The sequence below is a fragment of the Cavia porcellus genome, unplaced genomic scaffold (genome assembly GCF_034190915.1).
Source record: "Cavia porcellus strain 051 isolate PalLab524CR breed Dunkin Hartley unplaced genomic scaffold, mCavPor4.1 scaffold_15, whole genome shotgun sequence".
Classification (NCBI taxonomy): Eukaryota; Metazoa; Chordata; class Mammalia; order Rodentia; family Caviidae; genus Cavia; species Cavia porcellus.
The window spans coordinates 58,937,100-58,961,521 of NW_026947498.1; the positions used below are offsets into that span (position 1 = coordinate 58,937,100).

At 35.9% G+C, this 24,422-nt stretch overlaps 1 protein-coding gene across 1 annotated transcript; it reads right to left on the reverse strand.

Annotated features, from left to right (window-relative positions):
- Positions 1-12,618: 12,618 nt before the first annotated feature.
- Positions 12,619-24,294, reverse strand: LOC100734995 (cell surface glycoprotein CD200 receptor 2-like). Its single transcript, XM_013151707.1, has 5 exons — positions 24,231-24,294; positions 22,470-22,535; positions 17,924-18,238; positions 17,558-17,806; positions 12,619-12,812 (listed from the first exon to the last, which is right to left on the reverse strand). The coding sequence occupies exons 1-5, from the start codon at positions 24,292-24,294 to the stop codon at positions 12,619-12,621; spliced, it is 888 nt and encodes a 295-aa protein (XP_013007161.1).
- Positions 24,295-24,422: the final 128 nt, after the last annotated feature.

Consider the following 24,422-nt stretch of genomic DNA (forward strand, 5'->3'; position numbering starts at 1 on the left):
TCTAAAGACATATTCACATCCCCTGGAAGGCTTGACAGCCGCACACCAAAAAGTCTCCCCAACAGCATGGCATGCCACGCAGCATTTGCCAGAGAGGAAACCCACCTCCTCTTTAAGTCTGAGAACCCTAAGGAACCCCAGGACACAGCATCACCCTTCAGAGTTGCAGTAGCCACACAGCATCCTCCTCAATCCACCTCTTGCTCTGTTTTCAAAAGAGAAACAAAAAGTGTGGTGCTCTCCAGCATTTCCGTCATGTCAAAGAGTGACAGTAATTGATTAGTCTCTCATACACAGCTTTGTTTTTCCAACAGGATCCCATTACTACTGACAGGCAAATCACAGCTATAGTTTGGAGAGTGGTCCATTTTCTCTTTTTCTGTAAGTCATAACATTTACTTAAACTTTACAGTTCCTCTTGTTTTAGTACATTATGTTATATTTTACTTTTACTGAAAACAATCTTGTGTATGTTTTTTCACTTTTTCTGGTTCAAGCTGCAATTTCTCTTGACTCACTCTATGATCCTCCCCTCTGCCTGCTAGATATTCATTTGTTTCCTCCCTGAAGAGTGCTGCGCCTCAAGAAGCTCTCTTCTCAATGTGTGAGGGCTGATGAGAGGATAAGAACAGTGGAAATGGGATCTTTGTGGTGCACATGTGTGGGCCATGTGTCTCACACAGGAGAGAAGTCTTGATGAAGAACCTACTTGAAATTTTTTTTCTATATACTTCTGTGCATGAGAGGAATTTGAATGCAGGTGTAATAAAAAATTTTCAGAAGGTCACTTATGAACCTAAACATTATCTTTGAGCTCTTTCTTCAATTGGACTAAGCAAGAGTTTTTTTCCTATTTCCTGGGGGTAAACTAGAATAAGAAGCATCTCAATTTTTTCAGCTTCATCAAGCTTGGAAAGTGAGCCCCCCATCATCCCTCAGGCCTGCTTGCTCTCCCACACTCCCTGCCACGTGTAAATCAATGTTCTTGGCCCCTTGTTCAGTTCTCAAGTCTCTGTTGGGTGAATCAGTCATGAGATTTGGACATTCTCTCCAGAGAACATGATAAATCCATCAAGATTTGCTGGATCTGAAAAACCCTCCTGGCATTCCTAACAGAATAACTATCTTCTTCTATGCCCAGATGACTTTCCGAGATTTAAGACTTGTGTGGAGAGACGATATGATTTCCCCCATGGCCTGAGAGGAACTCACCCTGACACACCTCTCTGCTTTCGCCCAGGTTGTCTTCTCTTCTTGATCGGCCTTTCTTTCCTCCCCTGTCCACTGAAAAAGTTCTTTCATTTTATAAACCTCAAATTGACGATTATAATCTCCTTCAACAAGACTATACACACTTTCTCCACATCTGCCTTTTTCAGAAAGCCCCAGTTTTGCTCAGGCCTCCTCTCTCACCAGACATGTCTTAATTTTAGTTGACTTAAGCTCCAGAAACAGGCATCATCAACTTGAGCATCATTAGTTTCTTTCACAGAAATTGAATAAAGAATCATCATGAGGCCTGGACCAATCAGATAAGAGGAGACTACAGGGCTCCTGGTCCTCAGTAGAGCCCAAGGAAGAGATTGTTAGTCTCCATCCTCTGAAGGTCCTTTTGCCTGACACCAACTTCTAGTGACTGCCTTCCTCTCAGAAGTAAAGTAGGCCATCTGGTTTCTTGATCACAACAATGACCACTGAGGTCTGAGAACCTCAGTTTCCTCTTTTTGAAATGAGGAAGTTAAACTTACTTATCTGTAACTTCCTTCCAGCTTTAGAATGCCATGTTTGCCTCTAACATATGATGGGGGAGGGCCCAAGAAGTAGGAAAGCACAGATACTTAGAGCTGTAATTCAAAAGAATCTGAAGCCACTGACACAGCAATTTGCTTCTTAATAATCAGGTGATTTCATTTCTCCAGTTTGAGAAACAAGTATTAATCTTGGTTTAGCCATGAAGACATTCTTACATTTCCCTCTCCCTGAAGTGAAGCTATCTCATTTGGTAAATATTTTCTACCAAAATTAAGTGAAAAGCGCAGTACAAGTTTAGGAACTGAAATTATTTTTCTTCTTAATTTTAAACTAAACTATTTCCCTTTTACATGTGTAATTGCTCCAAAACAAACCAGGAAAACCAAAAGAATTGGTAAATGGTAGAGTAGTTATATGGAAAAATTATAGAAAAAATACAGGATTTCTCTGCCTGTTAACCACAAGTAGATTTTAACTGGCTTTAAAATACTAAAAGAATTAAGTTGAAGCACCATCTAGTGGTTCTCAAATGTGTTTTAATGAAAGTTGTTCCCAATTTTCCTCAGTTTGAGACATAATTGATTTCTTATGCACATATATATGTATGCATACATGTGTTCAAAATATAATAACAATTGGTTTTTTCTTCCATCTTAAGATACGGATAAAAAGATAAGGGTTAGAAGAGAATAACTGTAGCTGTTTTATTCTCCCAGTTTAATGTCATCTAGAAACCCTCTTATATCATGAATTTGCATAAATCTCACCAACAAATGAATGGAGTTCATTCGGTGAGAAAATAGTTAAATTAGTTGAGGAGACTCACAATTGTAACCACTGCTATGTAGGAAGGTTGAGGCAAGAGGAACTCAAGTTCCAGCTCAGCCTAGGAGACTCAATGAGACTCTGTCTCAAAACTGAAAAGGGCTGAGGATGTAGTTCAGTGGCAGAGCAATTGCCTAGCAGGAGCAAGGCCCTGGGTTCAATCTCAGTAACCAAAGAGGAGGGCAGAGAGGAGACTTAGTATGATAAAGTGTAATAGATCTCAGTTCTTCTTTTTCCTACTCATATCCTCTCTAAGAGCCCACAGCTGTATCTTCATCTTCCTAATCTTGCAATGCACACATGTCCTTATAAGTCTAGGGATTAGCCGGTAGGCTACTGGATGATCTTTGCACACCCCCAGATTCCCAAGTGCTTTCCTATCACAAGCCCACAGCTTCCCTTGAATTTAAATGAACAAAAATTCTTCTGTAATTATTATAGGGATAGCTGTTATACATACGATGCCTAGCTTCTGAGGTTAGGTCTACTTCATTACCTTAAAACAGGAGCAAAAATAGACCATAACATGCAGATAAAGAGAGCACAACCTGTTGTTGCACTATTGACAGCAAACCTTCAAATACCAACTAGACATTTGTACCAATTAGGATTATGGTCAGTTATATGTAGAAAGAAATCTAAAGCAGCAGTGACATGGACAAAACAGTTTATTCTCCCTCACACAAAGCCAATAAGTACATAGTCTAGGGTTGGTAGGGAAACTCCATGGTTATCAGGCTCTGGATCCTTCCAGCTTTCTTTTTCTCCGTCTTATTGAGGAGCTATCGTTCTCAGTGTTAGTCATGGTTGCAAGTTGGCTGCTGGAGCTTCACTCATCACCCCTGGGAATAAGAGAAAAGTTAGATTTAGTTCATTACCTTTAAACAGGAGCCAAACTAGACCATAACATGCAGATGAGTAGAGTACAACCCGTTGTTGTGATATTCCTTCACCTTAAGGAGATTTTCTGAAAACATCTCACAAGATTTATGTTTGCAACTCATTTTCAAAAACCAATGGTCATATTTTGCAAGAGAAACCAAGAAATACCTTTGAACATCCCTATAATAAATGAAATTTGAATTATTCAAATAAGCAATATAGTGGTTACCTGAGGGACATAGAAAAACTAGCCAGCACTGTTAGGCTTTTTGTTGCTGAAGCACTTTCCTCTTTAAGCTGAGAAGCAAAGTGGTTTCACTTTTGTTAGTAAGAGCTCACAAAGGGCAAGGGGACAACAGATAAATCATCCTGGGCCTTTGTGGTGGCAAGACTCAAGCATTTGCGTGTTGTATTCACTGTGTGCTAAGGCACTGAAACAGGTTTTGCCAACTATTACAAGGATTCTCATAAACTCTAGGGTCTAAATAGTGATGATAACATTTAAGCTAAACTTTAAACATGAAAGTTTTACTGCAAATTGCTGCTTTCTTGTCATGTCTTATAGAGCCTAATTGACTTTCAGCTTTTTTTCATTCTCTAGGAAACATATATATAATTCAGCAGAAATCAGCACAAGCCCTCAGAAGAAAATAATTGCACATAAACAATTGAGAAACCCCTATAGCTTCATTTCTCCCACTGCATCTGAAGGAGGGGGCTCGCCTAGGAACCTCCTGAGTCAAAATCACAACGAAGTAGGAGCTCTTGTCCCAGGTCTGTGGGCACTTCTGGGTTATTCACGAAGTCTAATATTAAAGAAAGCAGAGTGTGCAGTGAAGCTGGTCCAGCTGTACCCAGAACATGGTGGACTAATGTCTCACAATGATATTTTCTAATGAATATTATCATTTTAGTCTTTTATTCCTACCTGCAAGCATTTATCTTCCCGGAGAAAGCAAATCCCACAATGACCAGAACAACCACTAAGACAGAGAATTTCACGAACGGAATGATCAGTAATTCTGAGGCTGTAATAATACCTTTAAATATAAACCACGATAAAAAGTCACTTCAAGTATTCTTTTAAGTAATAAATTAAAATCATAGTTTAAAACAGCATTTGAAAATATTCATCACAGTTCACAGATTATCAAAATCACAAATTATCACTCAAATATTACTAATGTATCATAACTTCATGGCAGTTTAGGAACTATGTCTATTTTACATTTGGTAAATTTTCAACAAATATTTTCTGAAAAAAAGTAAATGTACGTAACGCATTTTTTCAATTTTGTAATAAAGAAGAAAACTTTCCCATTCACATTGTAGTCTTTTGAAGAGGCATTATTCTTAATAGTTTAGGCCTGATTGATAATACTTTCTACATACAGCAAACTAATTTTGTCACTGAGTGGCTATAAAATCCCTCTAACAAAGTATTTTATATCTTTTAAATTTCATTTTGTTCCACCATTAAGCGACTCCCCAAGTTGTTTTAGAATCACACAAATTAGGACAATCATTCTAAAATCTTTTCCTCTATGAATGTGGCAGCCAAGGGGAGGTATGCATTAAATAACTTGCTCAGAGCCCAAAAACTAAACTGGAAGGGTGTCAGACAATCTCTGAGATGCTGACAGACAAAAGATGACAACAGGATAACAGTCCTCAAAACCTCAGAGTCCTTAGATAGACATCAAATCCCTATAAAAGTTACAGACCTGAAACAGTGCTAATGTGCGTCATGATTAGAGAACACATAATGAATACTTGTTAAAGAAAGGGTTGAAGACACTGCCACTGCTGCAGGCCACAAGGTGAGGGTCTAGCCCCGCCTGCTGCCTCGTCTGCCTGCTGCCTCCTCTGGCCAAGGAGCACACCACAGCTGCTGGCCGGAAGGAGGGAGCTGGGCCAAGCCGCTGAAACCTGCTCTGACCTCACCTGTGACCTTCTTTTGATCTGGAGAGCACCAGTGCTACTGCCACTGCCTGGAGGAAGGAGCAGTCCTGCTGAGGAGGTTGGATGCCTACTTAGGCCATAAGGGAACCTTCTATAAGCCTGGAGAGTTTTGCCATCCAAGGAGCTGGATGACTACACAACATCCAATCCCTGGGAGAGTATGAGATCCTTGCTCTTGCGGGTTGGGGGCCCACTGGGCTTGCAGCCACACTAGACTGGGCTTAACAGGTTTGGGATTGCCTGGACCACACCAGGTGGCCTTCTATCCCTCAGGGGAGCTTTGCTACCAGAAGGGGCAGCAAATTGAGGAGGCTTTAGGTCTACCTGAGAGAAGCCTGGAAAGCCTCTTTTAATCCAGGGCCCCCGCTGCTCAAGGAGGGAGCTACCACCAGAGGAGTCCCAAGAGCCCTGGACATAAGAGTCAATTTACAACACGACCAGGGGAAACTCTGGAACAACATTTGAAACACAGTAATATAGGAAAATGACAAAACAAAAGCCCAAAATGCAATCTCAAACATCCAACCCATCCCAAGAAAGCCTAGGAGCCATGAACATAGAAGAAAATACATGCCATATACCTGAAATACCTGAAACAATAGTAACCAAAATAAAGAAGCTACTCCAGGAAGCTTTAAATGAATTCAAACTAGAAATAATCTATCAGGTAAAAGAAGAAATAATAAAAGAAATGAAGAGATGCTGAACATATCTAAAGAAGACACAGCTAAAAAATTGGAGGAACTAAACAAAAAGATAGAATCTCTGGATGAACAATATAAGAAACAAACAGAATATATAAAACAGATGCAAAGAGATATACAGGAAATCAAAAACTCCATTGATAGTTGTAAAAACCACCTCAATGAATGCGAAAATAGAATTTTGGACCTCGAAGACAAGATTGCAGCCAGTGAACAGGAAAGGAAAGATCTTTTAAAAATAACAAGAAATCAAGAAATAACAATTCAACACCTGCAAGATGACGCAAAGAAAAACAACATAAGGTTGATAGGGATAAATGAAAAAGAAGGAGACAATATAAAGGATGTCAAGAGGATATTTAGAGAAATAATTGCTGAAAACTTCCCAAACATGAAATTGGAAACTGATATCAGGATCAATGAGGCATATAGAACTCCAAATAGCCATAACCAAAATAAAACTATACCCAGACATATAATAATCATCATTCCAGAAATCAAACAAAAGAATAGAATATTAAAAGCTGTCAGAGAGAAAAGACAGATCGCCTATAAAGGAAAACCTATCAGAATCACAGTAGACTTCTCAACGCAAAAAATAAAGATAAGAAGAGCGTGGAGTGAAGTATTTCAGGCCCTAAAGGAAAATGATTTCCAACCTAGACTGATGTACCCTGCAAAACTGTCCTTCAAAATTGATGGAAAAACAAGATACTTCCACAACAAAGAACAGCTGAAGAAATTCATAATCACCAAGCCAATCCGCAAAGAATACTGAAAGACAGTTTAGATACACTTAAGAAAAAACCACTTAACAAAGCAGACAATTAAATAGAACAGAAAGATAAAGATGCAACAGCAGAAATATAACATGTCAGCAATAAACCAATATATAACAGTTATAACCATTAACATAAATGGTCTCAATGCACTAAATAAAAGAAATAGACTGGCAGAATGGATCAAGAAACAAAATCCAACCATATGCTGTCTATAAGAAACCCATCTAATCCAAAAGGATACTCACAGACTGAAAGTCAAAGGATGGAAAACAATACTTCATGCAACAGGAACCCAAAAAAAGTGGGGGTAGCTATTCTGTTTGCAGACAATGTGAATTTCAAACCAATAATGATCAGAAGAGATAAAGCAGGTCACTACATACTGGTTAGGGAAAACTTCAAGAGGAAGAGATAACTATCTTAAATATATATGAACTAAATTCCAGAGCACCCAGTTATATAAAATAAGTAATATCAGAAATGAAAAACCAAATTAGCAGTAATACAATTATAACAGGAGATTTTAACACACCATTGACACCAATGGACAGATCAACAAGACAGAAAATCAGCAAAGAAATAAAACAACTGAATCACACCTGTGAACAAATGGAATTGATAGACATATACAGAGTATTCCGTGCAACACAAACAGAATACACATTCTTCTCAGCAGTACATGGGTCATTCTCTAAAATAGATCATATATTAACTCACAGAACATATTTAAAGAAATGCAAAAGAGTTGAAATCATCCCCTGCATGTTATCAGATCATGGCACTATGAAATTAGTAATTATGATAAAAGATACTGCAAAAATCCCACAAACACATGGAAACTGAATAACACATTCTTGCATAATCAGTGGGTCACAGAGGAAATTAAAGAAGAAATTAAACAATATCCACAAACAAATGAAAACACAAATACAACATACTGGAATCTGTGGGATGCAATGAAAGCTGTCCTTAGAGGAAAATTTATTGCACTGATTTCCCACATCAGGAAAATAGAACAAATACAAATAAATAACTTGATGCTACACCTCAAACAGCTAGAAAAAGAAGAGCAAGTCAAGCCCAAAGCCAAAAGAAGAGAGGAAATAATAAAAATCAGAGCAGAAATCAGTGCAATAGAGACTAAGAAAACAATACAAAGAATCAATGAATTAAAGAGTTGGTTCTTTGAAAGAATAAATAAAATTGATAAGCCCCTAGCCAACCTTATTTTATAAAAAGGGAAGAAAAAGCTCAAATTCATGCAATAAGGAATGAAAAAGGTGAAATCACTACAGACCCAATAGAAATACACGAGATCATCAACACTTATATCAAAAACCTCTACTCTCAAAGATTTGATAGCGCAGAAGAAATAGACAGATTTCTAGAAGCATATGAAGTACCAAAGCTAGGTCAAGAAGATATAAAACTGCTGAATAACCCAATTTCTATTAATGAAATAAAAAATGTAATTAAGTCATTACTTACAAAGAAGAGCCCAGGCCCAGATGGATTCACTGCAGAATTCTACAAGAAATACAAAGAGGACCTAATGCCAACGCTCCTCAAACTCTTCAATGAAATTGAAAGGGAAGCAATCCTTCCCAAGTCATTCATGGAAGCAAATATTACTCTAGTACCAAAACCTGAGAAAGACCCAACTGAAAAAGAGAACTACAGGCCAATCTCCCTAATGAACACAGATACAAAGATCTTCAATAAAATATTGGCAAATAGGATGCAGCAAGTCATCAAAAAGATTATACACCATGACCAAGTGGGATTCATCCCAGGTATGCTGGGATGGTTCAATATACGTAAATCAATAAATGTAATCCCCATATCAATAGAGTCAAAAGTAAGAATCACATGATCATTTCTATAGATGCAGAAAGAGCTTTTGATAAGGTACAACATTCATTTATGACAAGAACCTTGCAGAAAATTGGAATAGATGGTCTTTACCTCAACATAATAAAGGCCATCTATGACAAACCAACAGCCAGTATCATACTAAATGCCCAAAAATTGAAGGCCTTTACTTTAAAATCAGGCACAAGACAAGGATGTCCCCTGTCACCACTCCTATTTAATATAGTACGGGAAATACTAGCCAGAGCAATTAGACATGAAAGAGAAATAAAAGGTGTAAAGATGGGAAAATAAGAAGTTAAATTATCACTATTTGCAGATGATGTGATACTCTACATAGAAGACCCCCAAAACTCCATTGAAAGACTCTTAGATATAATAAATGAATTCAGCAATGTGGCTGGATACAAAATCAATACTCAAAAATCAATAGCATTCTTATACACTAACAACAAAATCACAGAGAGAGAAATAAGAGAAGCCACACCCTTCACACTAGCATCCAAAAAAATGAAATATTTACGAATTACTCTCACGAAAGAAGTGAAAGACCTATACAGGGAAAATTATAATGCACTGTAAAATGAAATTGAAGATGATCTCAGAAAATGGAAAGACATCCCTTGCTCATGGATAGGAAGAATAGATATTGTGAAAAGGGCCATTCTTCCAAAACTGTTATACAGATTCAATGCAATCCCAATAAAAATACCATCAACATACCTCATAGATCTCGAGAAATCAATCCTAAAATTCATTTGGAGTGAGAAGAGACCTAGAACACCAAGGACAGCTCTAAGCAGCAAAGGCAAGACAGGAGGCATCATAATCCCTGACTTGAAGTTATACTACAAAGCAACTGTAGTAAAATCAACATGGTACTGGAATCAAAACAGAGCCAAAGATCAGTGGAATAGATTAGAAGATACAACCACAACTGCAAACACACTCATCCACCTTATCTTTGATGAAGGGGCCAAACATGTTCACTAGAAGAATGACAGTCTCTTTAATAAATGGTGTTGGAAAAACTGGCTCTCCCTATGCCGAAAACTAAAACTAGACCCATGCTTGTAACCATATACTAAAATAAAATCTAAATGGATCAAAGATCTAAATATTAAAACAGAAACACTAAATCTATTGGAAGACAAATTGGGAAAAAACCTTGAAGACATAGGGGTAGGTAGAAAATTCATGAACAAGACTCAAACCGCACAGGAAATACTTCCCAGAGTCAATAACTGGGATCACATCTTATTAAAAAGTTTCTGCACATCGAAAGAAATCTCTAACATAATGAAAAGGAAAGCCACAAGCTGGGAACAAATCCTAGTGAACTGCCCCTCAGACAAAGGACTTCTGTCTAAAACATACAAAGAATTTTTAAAAATCAGACCCCCAAAATTCAAGGACCGCATCCAAAAATGGGAATCTGAGGTGAATAAACAATTTTCAGATGAAGAAATACAAATGGCAAATAAATATATGAAAAAATGTTCAGCATCACTAGTCATTAGAGAAATGCAAATTAAAACCACACTGAGATTTCATCTCAATCCTGAATGAATGGCCAAGATCAAGAAAACTAACAACAACAAATGCTGGACAGGCTGTGGGGAAAATGGAACTCTCCTGCACTGTTGGTGGGAGTGTAGACTGGTGCAACCATTGTGGAGGTCAGTCTGGAGATTTCTCAGAAAGCTGGGACTGGAAGCTTTTGACTCAGCTATTCCACTTCTAGGCATATCCCCAGAAGAACTGAAAGCATCATACCATGGTGATAGATGTGCACCCATGTTTATAGCAGCACAATTTGTAATAGCCAGATCTTAGAAACAACCTAAGTGTCCATCAACTGAGGAATGGATAAAAAAGTTGTGGTATTTTTATACAATGGAGTACTACTCAGCTATAAAGAATGATCACATTGAGATATTTATAAATAAATGGACACAGCTTGAGACCATACTCATAAGTGAAATAAATCAAACTCACATGTATAAATACCGAATAGTTTCCCTAGTGTAAGAAACGATAAGAATACATGAAAGTACATGGTAATCATGATTCCCAGTCACACTGGTTTGAAGCCATATAATGTCATGGGAATGGTTTTAATCTGGGTTGTTTTATTTTATTGTCTGTGATACTACAAATAACTATTTTGAAGAGAATAAGAGCATAATAGCTAGTGCTGATTTAATATCATCCTGTTTTGAAGCCCCATCAAGTTGTTGTTCATTTGTTTCCATTGGTTCTAACATGTTGTATCTTATTATATCTTAATGTATGCAATAGTATAAGCAAATTTTTTATAGACAAAGAGATAATATAGAAATTGATGTTCAGTTTCTGCTAGCTGGTTCTAAATACCCTGCAATAATTTCATTCTCTTGAACGGTTTCACACTGTCTTGTTAAGTTTGATGCTATAGTATACGAAGTTAGACTCAAATATTTCAAGGAAAGAGTCACTATGGTAACTACTATTAATGTCAGGCTATCTGGTGGTGAAACACAATGATGCTTAAATTTTTCGGTTCTGACCAGTATTGTTCTATTGATATGTTCTTTTTTATCTCAATCCCACCTTTTTCTTTTCTTTTTTTAAAAATTAATTTATTTCTTAGTATCTCTTAACTAAGGGAAAACTAAGTTAAAAATAGTGCAATAGATTATAGTAACTTTTTTTTCCTATTAACCTGATATGAATCCCTGTATTGTTCTCCACATCTTGCTCTGACTGATTTTATTATATTCTGTTTTGCTTAATAGTATCAAGTTTGAGGGTATAGGCAACCATTTGGAAGGCAACCAGATATTCTATGACGCCCGTTATTGTTTGACTATTATCTTCTTTGGAAGTCCTGTAAGCTCTCCAATGTGGGTTTTATTGGTCTTCTGTACTGTTTTGTTCAATTCTTTTATTCCAGCTGATATAGGCAACCCTTTTTAGGATAACAAGAGACATAATGGTAACCATTGTTGATCACCTAGTAATCTTTTTTTTTTTTCATTATTTACTATGTCCATCCTCCTGTTCTAACTGACTCTGTTTGCTTTGTCACATTGGGTTTTTCTTTGGTCCGTCTTGATTTGTTTTGTTTTGTTTTTTGGGTTTTTTTTTTTTTTTTGGCTTTTTAAAAATCTTTTTTCTTTTCCTCTTCAAAGAAAAAGTTATAAGAACTGTGGGAGTAATGGAAACCAAAATGTGTGATTGTTAGCGTAAAAAAGAGAGGAAGGAAAGTGATCTAAAGGATATAACTGCAAGTATATTTAAATGTGTAGGCTAGAGATCCAGATTGCTGAGTTTTTCTTGGATCATTGAACCGAACTGACTGCAATCTCACTGTATTAATGTCCACTTTGTATGCTTTAATTTTTTAATCTGGACAACTGTTTCTAAGATGACAATATGTGATCTATTAACTGGTGAATTCTTACTGTATATTTTTTCTCTTGAAATTCTGTATTACTTCTAGCCTTTTACTGTTTTGCTTCATTTAGTTTTGATTTTCTCTTTAAATAAAAAAAAGAAAAGAAAGGGTTGAAGAAAAAAGGAAATAGAAAGATTAATCAGCTCTAGTTGGAGTTGGGGGAAAGTGAGATTTGAGTGAAGTACACTCGTCTGCTTTAAATAGGTGGTTAGAAGAGAAGAGAAAATGGTTCAAAACAAGTGAACAACCTAAACAAAAGTTTGAAGAAGAATTACCCTAAGTCATGTTTGAATAAAAAGGTGCTGCACGAGGACTTTTATAGAAGTGATAGCATTTGTGTGATACCATGAGGGTGGATACATGTATTTACACACTTGCCCAAACTCAAAGAGAATCTACCTCACCAAGACATAACGCTAATCGAAACTATAGACTTTGTGTGCGGATCATGAGTGCACGTGGGTTCAGTGACTGTTGTAAATATAACAACAGTGAGGTTGTCCACAGCAGGGGATGTGGTGCCCGGTGAGGTCAAAGCTTCGATGAGAATTTTCTGTACTTTCCGCTCAATTTTGCTGTGAATGTAAAGCTCTTCTAAAAAATAAGATCTATTAAAAAACCAAAAATATGTGATTCAAAGAGGTCTCATAGTACATGAAATTCATTTTTGCCATTTTATTTTAAACACTTCTGAACTGTTCTATCACTCAGACCCTAGTGTTTCCAGCAAGGCGTCATCTCAGTCAGGTCTTGCTGCTTTAAGGTTTATGAATGGTGAATTCCTGTATGAGAGATGTGAAACTCACACCCCATTGTTACAGTAAGAACAAAGGGTGTTCTCACCTCTAGCACGAGAAATAAGTAGCTTATCATAAAGAAGATAGTTGGAAACATAATTCTGTTTACTTTTCTTCTAAGGCAATGAAACGAAAATGAATGCATGGCAGCAAATGTAATTACCTATAAACTGCTGGCCACAGTAAACACTCAACTTACTTGCACAAGTCAACAAAGCAACTGTCAGCTTGGCAAGTGGTTTCTAAACTGTGCTCTTGGTGTCCTATGAATGTGGCTGAAGGGACACAGAGGGAAGGGATGGGGAGGCAGAGGAAGCTTCTGCCCAGTCCTTGAATCTGTTTATAAATCTTGGATTTCTCAGTATTTTATTTGTAAATGTTTAGTTTTATTCCCAAAAAACGTCAACAACATTGTTTTGGAATTTTCAAACCAATGAGCCTTTTCTCATTGGCTATATATAGAACAGAGGAAATCCCTGCACTTGTGGGATTTGGACTACAGGTCTTCTGGCTCCAGTAGTCTAAAAATCTGGCCTCATAGTGTAACAGGATGGCAGAAGTTCATACATGAATGCCAATTAATATAAGTGCCAATAGACACTTAGTTCAAGGGGGGTATTAAAAGTGGCACAGTGCTGAGGGACAACTGCTCGGCTTCTGCAGAACAAATTGCAGAGTCTGGAAACAAAAACTGGGAAAGAAATCAAAGGGATTCTAAACTAAAGGAGGACCTGACAGAGCAGAAAAAAAAAAAAAAAAAAAAAACAGAATTCTCTGCTACCAGAGAAATAGCTCACTGACACAGACCAGAGACCAAGTCATGTGGCTAGAGTAGCTGTGTAGCTGACCTGATAGGTGAGGAGTCAGCAAGCAACTTTGCTCCTCGCTGGAAGACAGAGACCTGAACTAGACTGGGAGAGTCTTGTGCAGTCAGAAGCAACAGTAAGAACACGAGACACTTTCCCAAGTGACCCACCACACACTCACTGGCTGTGAATGAACCAGAGCTATAGAGCCTCGAACCCAGTCAAGGAGTAGCAGCTAGAAGGTAGGACCATCATTGTATCTCCAAGTGCTTTGGGGCTCAGATTCCAGCAGCAGACAGCCCCTGGGTCACTTCAATGCTAACATTCAAGTATGATGAACACCTTTAACTGATAATGTAAAGGCACAAATACAAATAGCAAAGGCACAGTTATAAAATAGCAAGCTTATAGACATGTGACAGTTAAAAATCAAATAGTGGCCTCTGCCTATCCTTTTGCTGCTTGCCATGTAAGCACCATGCTAAATTCAGTCAGCATTGACTGAATCCAACTGCTTTGCTTGTGATAATGTGCTAGGTCAATTTGACTATGTCCAGCTTGTACTGTCCTTAGTTAAAACAACGTATGTTGTTCCCATCAAGCTTTAAGAACTTAGTTTGGAAAAAAATGGCGTAGTTAAGGATAGTTTTAACTTTTCTTGCACTGCTTGAATCCCTTTTCCTCATCCCCAGGATGTTCTTCCATTATGGTAAACAATTCCTTTTAAGTAAATAGAACAATATGTGACTTAACACAATTCATGTAACCAATCATGCAATAACATGACGCCTGCTTTCAAACTGTATTTAAGCTAAACTCTAAACTAGCTTGTTGCTGGTGATTTGGATTCAGTGATAGTCCTTTAGTCTGCTGGCATAAAGTCAATAAAGTTGACATCTAGATTTCTCAGGGCAAAGGGTCTTCCATTTAGTTTGAAATCGGTTTTTCTGCAACAATAACACTGGGATAATCTGGGGTGACAATCATGCCCACAGCCTAATACCAAAGGACTGGATGCTGAGCCAAACAGCAAGACAACATCTCTAATAAAGTGGGAAGATAAGATCCTGAGACAAAGACCAATAGAAAGCTACATCTAGAAGACACCTCAGGGGAATAGTCATTGCCTAGGGAAGCTTCCATGCCAGTTATAAAGCTACCTAACATACGAAAAATGCAAACAACCTCAGAAACAAATTAAAATTGAAAAATATAAAATAACAAGAAGCAGAAACAGAATGCCATCCCAGACTTCCAGCCCACCAAGGACAAATCCAGGAGACAATGAGATAGAGGAAATCAGAAGCCATCCACTTGAATTTACTGGAAGGACAGTAAAAGAAATAGTAGAAGAAAAAAATAACATATACACAAGAATATACAGGACATCAAAACAATCTCACAGGTTAAAAAAAGAGGTAACAGTCATAATGAAGGACTTTCTCAATAAATCTACAGTGGACATAGATTTTAAAAATAGAGGAGTACAATAATAATGGAAATCATAAATACTCAACATAGAAACACAAATATAATACATTAAACAGATTCAAATAGAAATTAAAAGTGCCATTGAAAGTTTGCAAACTGTAATAATGAAAGTGAAGTTAGTCTATTGGATCTAAAAGAAACAAATGTAGCCAATAATCAAACAAAAAAATCTCTGAAAAATAGCAAGGACATGAAAAAATAACCTAACAACTGCATGATAATGCAAAGAAGAACAACTTAAGACTGACTGGAGTCAAAGAAAATGCAGGAGTCAACGGAAATGACAAAAACACTGTTCATAGCTTTGAAAGTCTTCATTAAAACACATCTAGATGAACAAATACTTCTCGGATGAAGAAATAAAAATGGTAAATAAATACATAAAAGCTTTTGCATCATTGGTTATTGAAGAGATGCAAATTAAAACAACACTGAGATTCCCTCTCACCACAGTCAGAATGGCTGTCATCAAGAAATCAACCAATAACAAATGCTGGAGAAGTTATGCAGAAAAGGAACTTTTCTCCACAGTTGATGGGAGTTCAGACTGTTGTAAACTCTGTGGAAATCAATATGGAAAATCTTCATAAAACTAGAATTGGAGGTCCCAGTGACCGAGCTATTCCCCTTCTGGGAATCTTCCTAGATAAACTGAAAACATCATATCACAGTGATATATGTGCACCAACTTTTATAGCAGCACGATTTATGATAGCTAAATCTTGAAAAGAACTCATCAAGCAAGGAGTGGATTAAAGAGATGTGGTATTTTTATATAATGGAGCACTACTGAGCCATAAGGAAGATAAATTGAGACTTTTATAGGTAAATGGCTGCAATTTGAGACTATATTCATAAGTGAAGTAAATCAGACTCACATATGTAAACATCACATTGTCTCCCTGTGTGAGAAACTGAAAGAGTAAATAAGGTAGAAAATGTATGACAGATACTGTGAGCTGGAAAAAACTATTCAAAAGGCAAAAAAATATGCTGGGAGAAAGAGGAAAGGAAGAAAAGGAAAAAAGAGAAAAATGTTCATACCAAAGAAAATATATCAAAGAGAGAGATTACAGCAAACAAATGGTAGAAGGTAGGAGAAACTCAGGTTAAATATGTACAGAATCAAGCAGAGAATTAAGGCAAAGAGACCATCCAGGCCAATAACTACACACCAGGTCAAGTGACCAGTCAGGATTGATTCACCCATGAGCATGAAAAACTCAAGAAGGGAAATCATTCAGAAAAAAATAGAAGTGATCAGTTACCTAAATGTGATCTGTGGAAAGCATTAATAGTTCTTCAGTTTTGTGTATAAGCTTCACATTACCTAGCAGTAAGTACATACTTTGGAAGTTTTAAAAAGTAATGCCAGCATAAAGGATATGGAAAAGAGTAAAAAAGAGAAAGCATGTACTGATTGATTTAAGAATCCTATTTGCAAATTCAACTTAATGTAATTACTAAAAGCTGCTACAACTGATAGAAGGGTGGGGTAGGAATAAGGGAATGCTGACAGTTTGTCCACTCTAGGGGGAAGTGACTATAATGTCAGTGTGATAAACAAGAAACAGCCATATAAGCATGTGGATTAAAAAAATGGAGTTAATTATCACAAAAAACACTTAAAGATTTGAAAGTACTTGGCTCTGGTGCATTAAATGAAGACAGAAAAGAGGGCTTGGTAAAGCAGTGTTAGACCTGTGTTTTTCACTTAGGGTCATATGTAACAAATTGACTTTATGTATACTGTATTGATTAAAGTAATACTGTAATATTTTTAGATGACAAGAAATGGGAGTACGATAGAAGACCACAATGAAGAAAATAAATATCAGATGTTATTGTAAGAAATTTGATGAGAAGAGCATAAAGGAGAAAATCATCCCAGACTAAACTCTATGAAGGCATTTTTGAGTAACTTACTCCTTCTCATGAAACCATAAGTACTTGTTTGAAGTGATACTTTACACTTCAATTTAAACTATGAGTATCCTGTTAGAACACACTACTTAAGTCAATCTAATACTAGTATAGAAGAAATCAATATAAATGGAATAATCTGCATTCTACAATGTGGCTTTTTACAAAAATGTTCTGTAATATTCTTTTAGACATTATCTATTTTGGAAAGGGAGGGAAGATAAAATGGAGATAAAGTCTTTGAAAGAAATTTCTCTGCACAGTTCTAAATCCAATGAAAGAATGGAGGAAAATCAAACAAAAAACTAACAGAATTACTAACCAGGACTCAGAGATTCAGACAGACTCCAGTTCCCAGTCAAATGCGAGACCAAGCAGGTCACGGTGGACACGTTCCCTGAGTAGCTGCAGCTGCTCCTGACCGTCACTGTGCGGTTGCTGTAGCTGGTCGTTTCTTCCTTCTGGCAGTGCCCTGGTGGAATCCAGGAGATCTGTGCAGCCGGCTTGCCTGCCACTGCCTGGCACACCACGGTTTTATTCTTGTTGAGAAAGATGTTTGCTTCAGGGCGCACTGCGGGGATGTGAGGAAAACTATGCTTCAGCCTCCAGATCAGAGTTGAAATTTAGAGAATTTGTCTCAGTCACCAATATGACGATGTGATGCTTCACAATTTATGATGCCCCTTACCTAGCACTTGGAGTTGAAATTCATGTTGGAAATTCCCAGTAGAGTTTACCATTTCACAGATGTAAATTCCATCATGTGTGACAGCCGCTCCATTAATCTGAAGGTGAGGACTCAGGTCAGGTCTGAAGGCCCACGTTATCCTCTCATCAGTGCAGTTGTCAGAGGTCTGATTTTCTTCCTTATCATAGGATTTTGTGCATAAGGGCTGACCTCTGAGGGTGATTTTCCACGTTGTTAGCAGCACGTTTGTCAGTAGGACATCAGGGCAACAGAGCACCGTCGTCGAGCCCATCTCTACAGACAGCCTAAAGTTAGCTGGACACACATACACATACCACACGCCACACAAAAAGAAGAAATGGGAAAAAACAAGCTTCAGAAAGATCTTTTACGTTGACATTTATCTATAACACGTAGTGTGAATCTGTGTTTAGACATTGCTTAGCTGTTGATCGTATCAGAATAGTAGATTTATATAAAGATAAATATTCATAAGATATACATAATGTATACTATAAATGCAAATGAAACTCAAATAGGAAGCATTTTGTTCTATATTATCATTACAATGGAATCAACATGTGTTAAAAATATATTGAAATTGGGAGGTATTTTGATATTTTGAAATTGATAAGAAAGTGAATTCTAAATTAAATATTCTAAAATCTAATATTTTGATGGTGGGAATATTGGATTTATCACAAGAATTAAGCCTTTCAGAAAAGCAAATGCAATAGTTGTGTGATTAAATCCACCTGAGTTTGTAATATATGCAAAAAAATCAGTAACATCAAAACTAAATGCCTCTCCACCAAAGTGTCTTTGCTGCCAAAAATTAGTTTGGAAAGTATGTGGTACTTTCATTGAAATTAACTAATATGGTATTCAAGTTGAAATTCAAAATGTTAAGAGAATAAATGATGTCAACAGATCTTGAAATAACAAGCAATTTTGTCAGTTTAGGTATCCCGTGAAAATGAAAGTTGATGATGCTTAGAAATGTTGTTTTTTTTTTTTTCTGGTGAGACAGCAGCATGTTGCATAAATATAAAAACAAGGGAAGAAAAACAACTGGGATGTGAGGAGAAAAGAAGAAGAGGAAAAAATTATATACACATGTATATACACAGTAGCCAAGATAATTGTTCTGCTAATTTCTTTTAGGTCATTGAAAAGAATGGCTCGCACTTAGGTTGTTTGATTATCTTGCATACCTATATGTTGTAACCTGAACAATTAATTTGAATGTAACAATATGCAATACATTAACCATTTTTAATTTTCTATTATCTTTTTTCAAATTCTGTACATTGTTATTACTGTTTCTCTCTTTAAAAAATTAAAAAGAAAAGAACAGATTTATTTGCCATTGCAATTTTTTCATAAAAAGAAATGTATTAGTATAGACAACACATAGAATGAAAGAGAGGATAGAACTTCAGATCTTGAAGACACAATTGCAGCTGGTGATAGGGGCTGTGGAGAAAAAGAAACCGTTCTCCATTGTTAGTGGGAGTGTAGACTCGTGCAGCCACTATGGAAATCAGTGAAGATTCCTTAGAAAACTAGGATTAGAGGTCCCATTCAATGTTGCTATTTCTCTTCCATGTATTTTCCCATGAGAATTATAAACATCACATCATAGTAATATATGTGCACCCTTGTTTATAATAGCACAATTTGTAATAGCCAAATCTTGACGAATGGATAAAAAAGATGGGGCATTTTATACAGTGGAGTACTATTCAGCTATAAAGGATAAACTTAAGACTTTTGCAGGTAAAAGGATGCAACTTGAGACCATACATAACTGAAATAAATCAGACTCATATGTGTAAAAATCATATTGTCTTCCTAGTATAAGATGGTGAAAAGTAAGTAAGATAGAAAATGCACCAAAAAATGTTGTGGTATTTTATACAATGGAGTACTACTCAGCTATAAAGAATGATCACATTGAGATATTTATAAATAAATGGACGCAGCTTGAGACCATACTCATAAGTGAGACAAATTAAACTCACATGTATTAATACCAAACAGTTGCCCTAGTGTAAGAAATGATAAGAATACATAAAAGAATGTGGTAATCATGATTCCCAGTCATATTGGTTTGAAGCCATATAATGTTTTACTCATTATTTGGAGTGGCTTTAATCTGGGTTGTTCGATTTTATTGTCTGTGACAGTACAAATAGCAATTTTAAAGAAAACAAGACATCATAATAGCTAGTGCTGATTTAATATCATCTTGTCTTGAAGTTCCATCAAGCAGTTGTTCGTCGGTTTCCATGGGTTTTAACGTGTTGTATCTTATTATATTTTACTATACATGATAGTATAAACAAAATTTTTATAGGCAAAGAGATAATATAGAAAACATTGTTCATTTTCTGTTAGCTTGTTCTAAATACCCTGTAATTGTTACATTCTCTTGAATGGCTTCACACTGTCTTGATATGTTTGATGCTATAGTATACGAAGTTATACTCAAATAATTCAAGGAAAGAAACACTATGGTGACTACTATTATGTCAGGTTTTCTGTTGGTGAAACACAATGATGCTTAAATTGTTCGGTTCTGACCTGTGTTGTTCGGTTACTATATCCTCTTTTATCTCAATCTCCCACTTTTTTAAAAATTAATTTATTTTTTCTTATTTTTTAATTAAGGGGAAACTAAATTTAAAAATAGCAGGATATATTACAGTAAGTTTTTGTTTTTCTGTTAACCTGGTTTGAACCCCAGTATTGCTCTCCCCATCTTGTTCTGTCTGATTTTACTGTATTCTGTTTTGTTTGATAGTATCAAGTTTGAGGGTATAGGCAACCACTTTGAAGGCAGTAAGATTTACTATGATGCCCATGACGGTTTGACTATTATCTTCTTTTGAGCTCCTATAAGGTCTCCAGTGTAAGTTTCATTGGTCTTGTTCTGTACTGTTTTGTTCAATTCTATTATAGCTGATGATACAGGCAACTCTTTTCAAGATAGCAAGAGGCACAATGATAATCATTTTTGATGACCTGGTATTCTATTTTTGCATCATATACTATGTCCATCCTTCTGCTCTAACTGACTCTGTTTTGTTTTGTCACATTTGGTTTTATTAAAACTGTGCGAGTAATAAAAACCAAAAAGTTTAATTGTTATTGTAAAAAAGAGAGGAAAAGAAAGTGATCTAAAGGATATAACTGCCTGTATATTTAAGTGTGTAGGATAGAAAACCATATTACTGAGTTTTTATTGGATCATTGAAGAGAACTGTCTGCAATCTCACTATATGAACGTCCACTTTGTTTGCTTTAATTTTTTTTATTTAAAGAAAGATTAAACAAAAAGAAAATAGGTAGAAATAGTACATACATTCAGAGAAAAAAAAGAGTAAGAAATCACTAGTTGATGTTGTCGTTTTACAAATAGTTGTTCAAGGTACAAAAATGGAACATGTAAAGTGGGAATTCAAACAGAGAGACTGCAAAAAGTTCTGTTCAACTGTCCAACAAAAACTTAGTAACATGGTTGTCAATCCAATACATTTAAACATACATGCAGTTATCCATATCTTCATTTAGGTTTATATTAAACAAACTAAAGAAGGTTAAAATCATTTTGGACAAAGAATAATAGTATTGCTGGATTTCACTTCATGACACTGCATGATCAGCACTGGGTACTGTAGTGTATTCTTTTTAAAACTGAATTTAAAGAAAGACTAAAAAAAACAGAAAGTGGGTAGAAATAATACATACTTTCAAAGAAAAATAAACAGTAAGAAATCACTAGTTGATGATTACAGTTTGTCTTCTTACAAATAGTTATTCAAGTGTATGCTTTAATTTTGTAATTTGGACAATTGTTTCTAAGATGACAATATGTAATCTATTAAACTAGTTATTTCTTACTGTATATTTTTTTCTCTTGAAATTCTGTATTACTTGTACCCTTTTAATGTTTTGGTTTTTTTCTCTTTAAATAAAAAAAGAAAGTGCACGATAGGATTATGAAATGGGAGGAAACTTCAAAAGAAAAGAGAAACTGGGATGGGGGAAAGGAGAAAAGACAAAAGGGAAAGAAAAAAATAGAGACACACCCACAAAATAGTGTAATAGTTAAACTATTAGTTCATTGAAAAGTAAGGTTTGTGCCTGTATGGTTTGATCAATTTTTCACATCTATATCTTTTAATATGAGCGACTACTTTATTACAATATTCAATGTACTAGCAATAGTTACTCTCCAAAATATTGTTTTGAAATTTTGTACTGTTGTTTTTATTTTCTTCATTAAAATGAAAAAAAGAACTTTATTAAAAACTTACTGTGATACTATCAAACCGCTTTTAGATAAGTTTCTCTTCCTGTGTGTTTAGCCACACATATATTCCAAAACTGTTCAACTGTGAATTTTGTCCCTTTTACCCCAGCACTCAGATCACCATATTCTGCAGTCATCAGCTGGACTTCAGCCAGGTCATCACTGACTGTTTCTAAGTTAAACCCTCCATCCCTTTGGTGCAGGCCACTAATTGTGAAAGTGTATTACCTTCTGCAAGAGGGGATGAATTATTCTGTATAATCTGTTTTTCATCCATACATGAAGTACCTGAATCTAGAAAATATTTAGAAAACAATAAGTGAAGTTAATTTTTAAATACTCAAATAGTGAAGTCACTGTTTTTCCTCAAAGTCTTTCAGAAATAAAATCATAAAAAGTTAAAGCACAGTGGAATTTTATAGCAGTGAGATATCTTTGTATGATAGCGGGAGAATGGAGACATGTCTTCATATACTTGTCCAAAGCCATAGAGTTTACCGCACCAAGAGTTAACCCTAATGGAAACTCTGGGCTTCAGGTGAGAATCATGAGTCCACATGGGTGCAGTGACTGTAGCAAACGTAACACTGAGTTACAGGATGTCCACAGCAGGGGAAGCAGTGCCTGGGTGAACTCAACAGTTCCATCAGAATTTTCTGTACTTTCCATTCAATTTTACTACGAACTAAAACACTTCTGAAAAATAAAATCTATCCAAAATATATGTAGTTCAAGGAGGTCTCACAGTGCATGGAATTTATTTCTGTCATTTTATTTTAAATATTTCTGACTTTTTCTATCAGTCAAACCCTAGCATTCCTAGCAAGGTATGTACCAGTCAGGTCTTACTGATTTAAAGATTCATGAATGGTGAATATCTGTTGGAGACATATTTTTTTAATATAATTTACCTGACAGGGAATTTTAAAAGACAAAGTTGCAAACCACGCTAAGGAGAGCAGTACAAGAACTGATCAATGTCACAAGGAGATAAAAAATATTCCATAAGCAGAAATCACCTAGTTGAGAATTGTAATAACTGAACTCAAAAACTAAATGGTAGTGTTCAAAAATATGTTAGATCAAAATGACAAGCAGACAGGAAGACAAACCATGGGAAATCATCCAATCTGAGGGGCAACTATAAAATAGGATGGAAAGATTAAAGAAACTCTAAGGAAATTACAGGACACTATCAAAGAGAATATGTATGAATTATTTGTGTAATGTATGGGAAGAAAGAGAGAAGACATACTAAAAGACATAATGACAAATATCTCAGGTCAGGGGAGGAAAAGGAGAAATCTACATCCAGAAAACTAAATTGACACGTCCTACTATGAATCCAAAGAGACCTACATCAAGACTACAGTGTAATCAAAGTGTTAAAAGCTAAAGAGAGAATATTAAAAGCTATGATGGAAATGAGTTGTTACACACTGGAAACCTTCCATGAGACTGTCAGTACATTCTTCTGTCATGCAGGCCAGAAAGGATTAGCACAGTGTATTTTAGAATGTGAAAGAAGACAACTGCCCATCAAGAACACCATAGCCAGAAGTGCTATGCTTCAAAATGGAGGAGAAATACTTTCTTGTACAAAAAAATCTGACAGAATATATTATCACTGGATTTGCCTTAGAAGAAATACTAAAGAAGTCTTTTGACCTGAAGGAAAGAAGCATTAAGTATATATATATATATTAAGTATATCCTCAGACCTAAAACACTAGTGCTGTAATAGTGTAATAGTGCTGAGAAAAATAATTTTATTTCCAGCATTAAGGTTAAAAGACAACCATTAGAAACACCTTTAGCTATAATAATTTCAGGGGACACAAAAGATAAAAGACAAAATATACAAGATATAAACTAGGTTTGTGCCTGTAGCACAAATCTAAAATGTCTTATGAGTAACTCAAGAGCATCCTCATTACTATTGAAAGATAGATGCATTTTCTTCTAAAGATATCAGAATGTCAGACTTACCAGGCATAAAGATAATGATGGAAATCAGTAACCTCACAGCCAAAGTTCTCACCAAGGTATACATTTGGAGTGATTTTCCACTTAAACAAGTCCACTGTAAATAGTCAATGAATGGAGTGAATCTCTTCTGCTAGGTCCTCTTGTTGACTCTTATTCCAACAAGGTTGAATGTCATTTTGCTTATCTTTATCT

Bases quoted from the DNA above. Each gene is read 5' to 3' on its own strand.
- LOC100734995 (XM_013151707.1), bottom strand. From the start codon at position 24,294: ATGTATACCTTGGTGAGAACTTTGGCTGTGAGGTTACTGATTTCCATC. The intron at 17,807-17,923 runs GTAAGGGGCATC...ACATCCCCGCAG, and splicing joins ATTTCAACTCCAAGTGCTAG to TGCGCCCTGAAGCAAACATC. The intron at 12,813-17,557 runs GTTAGTAATTCT...CTTATTTTTTAG, and splicing joins GTCTGAATCTCTGAGTCCTG to AAGAGCTTTACATTCACAGC.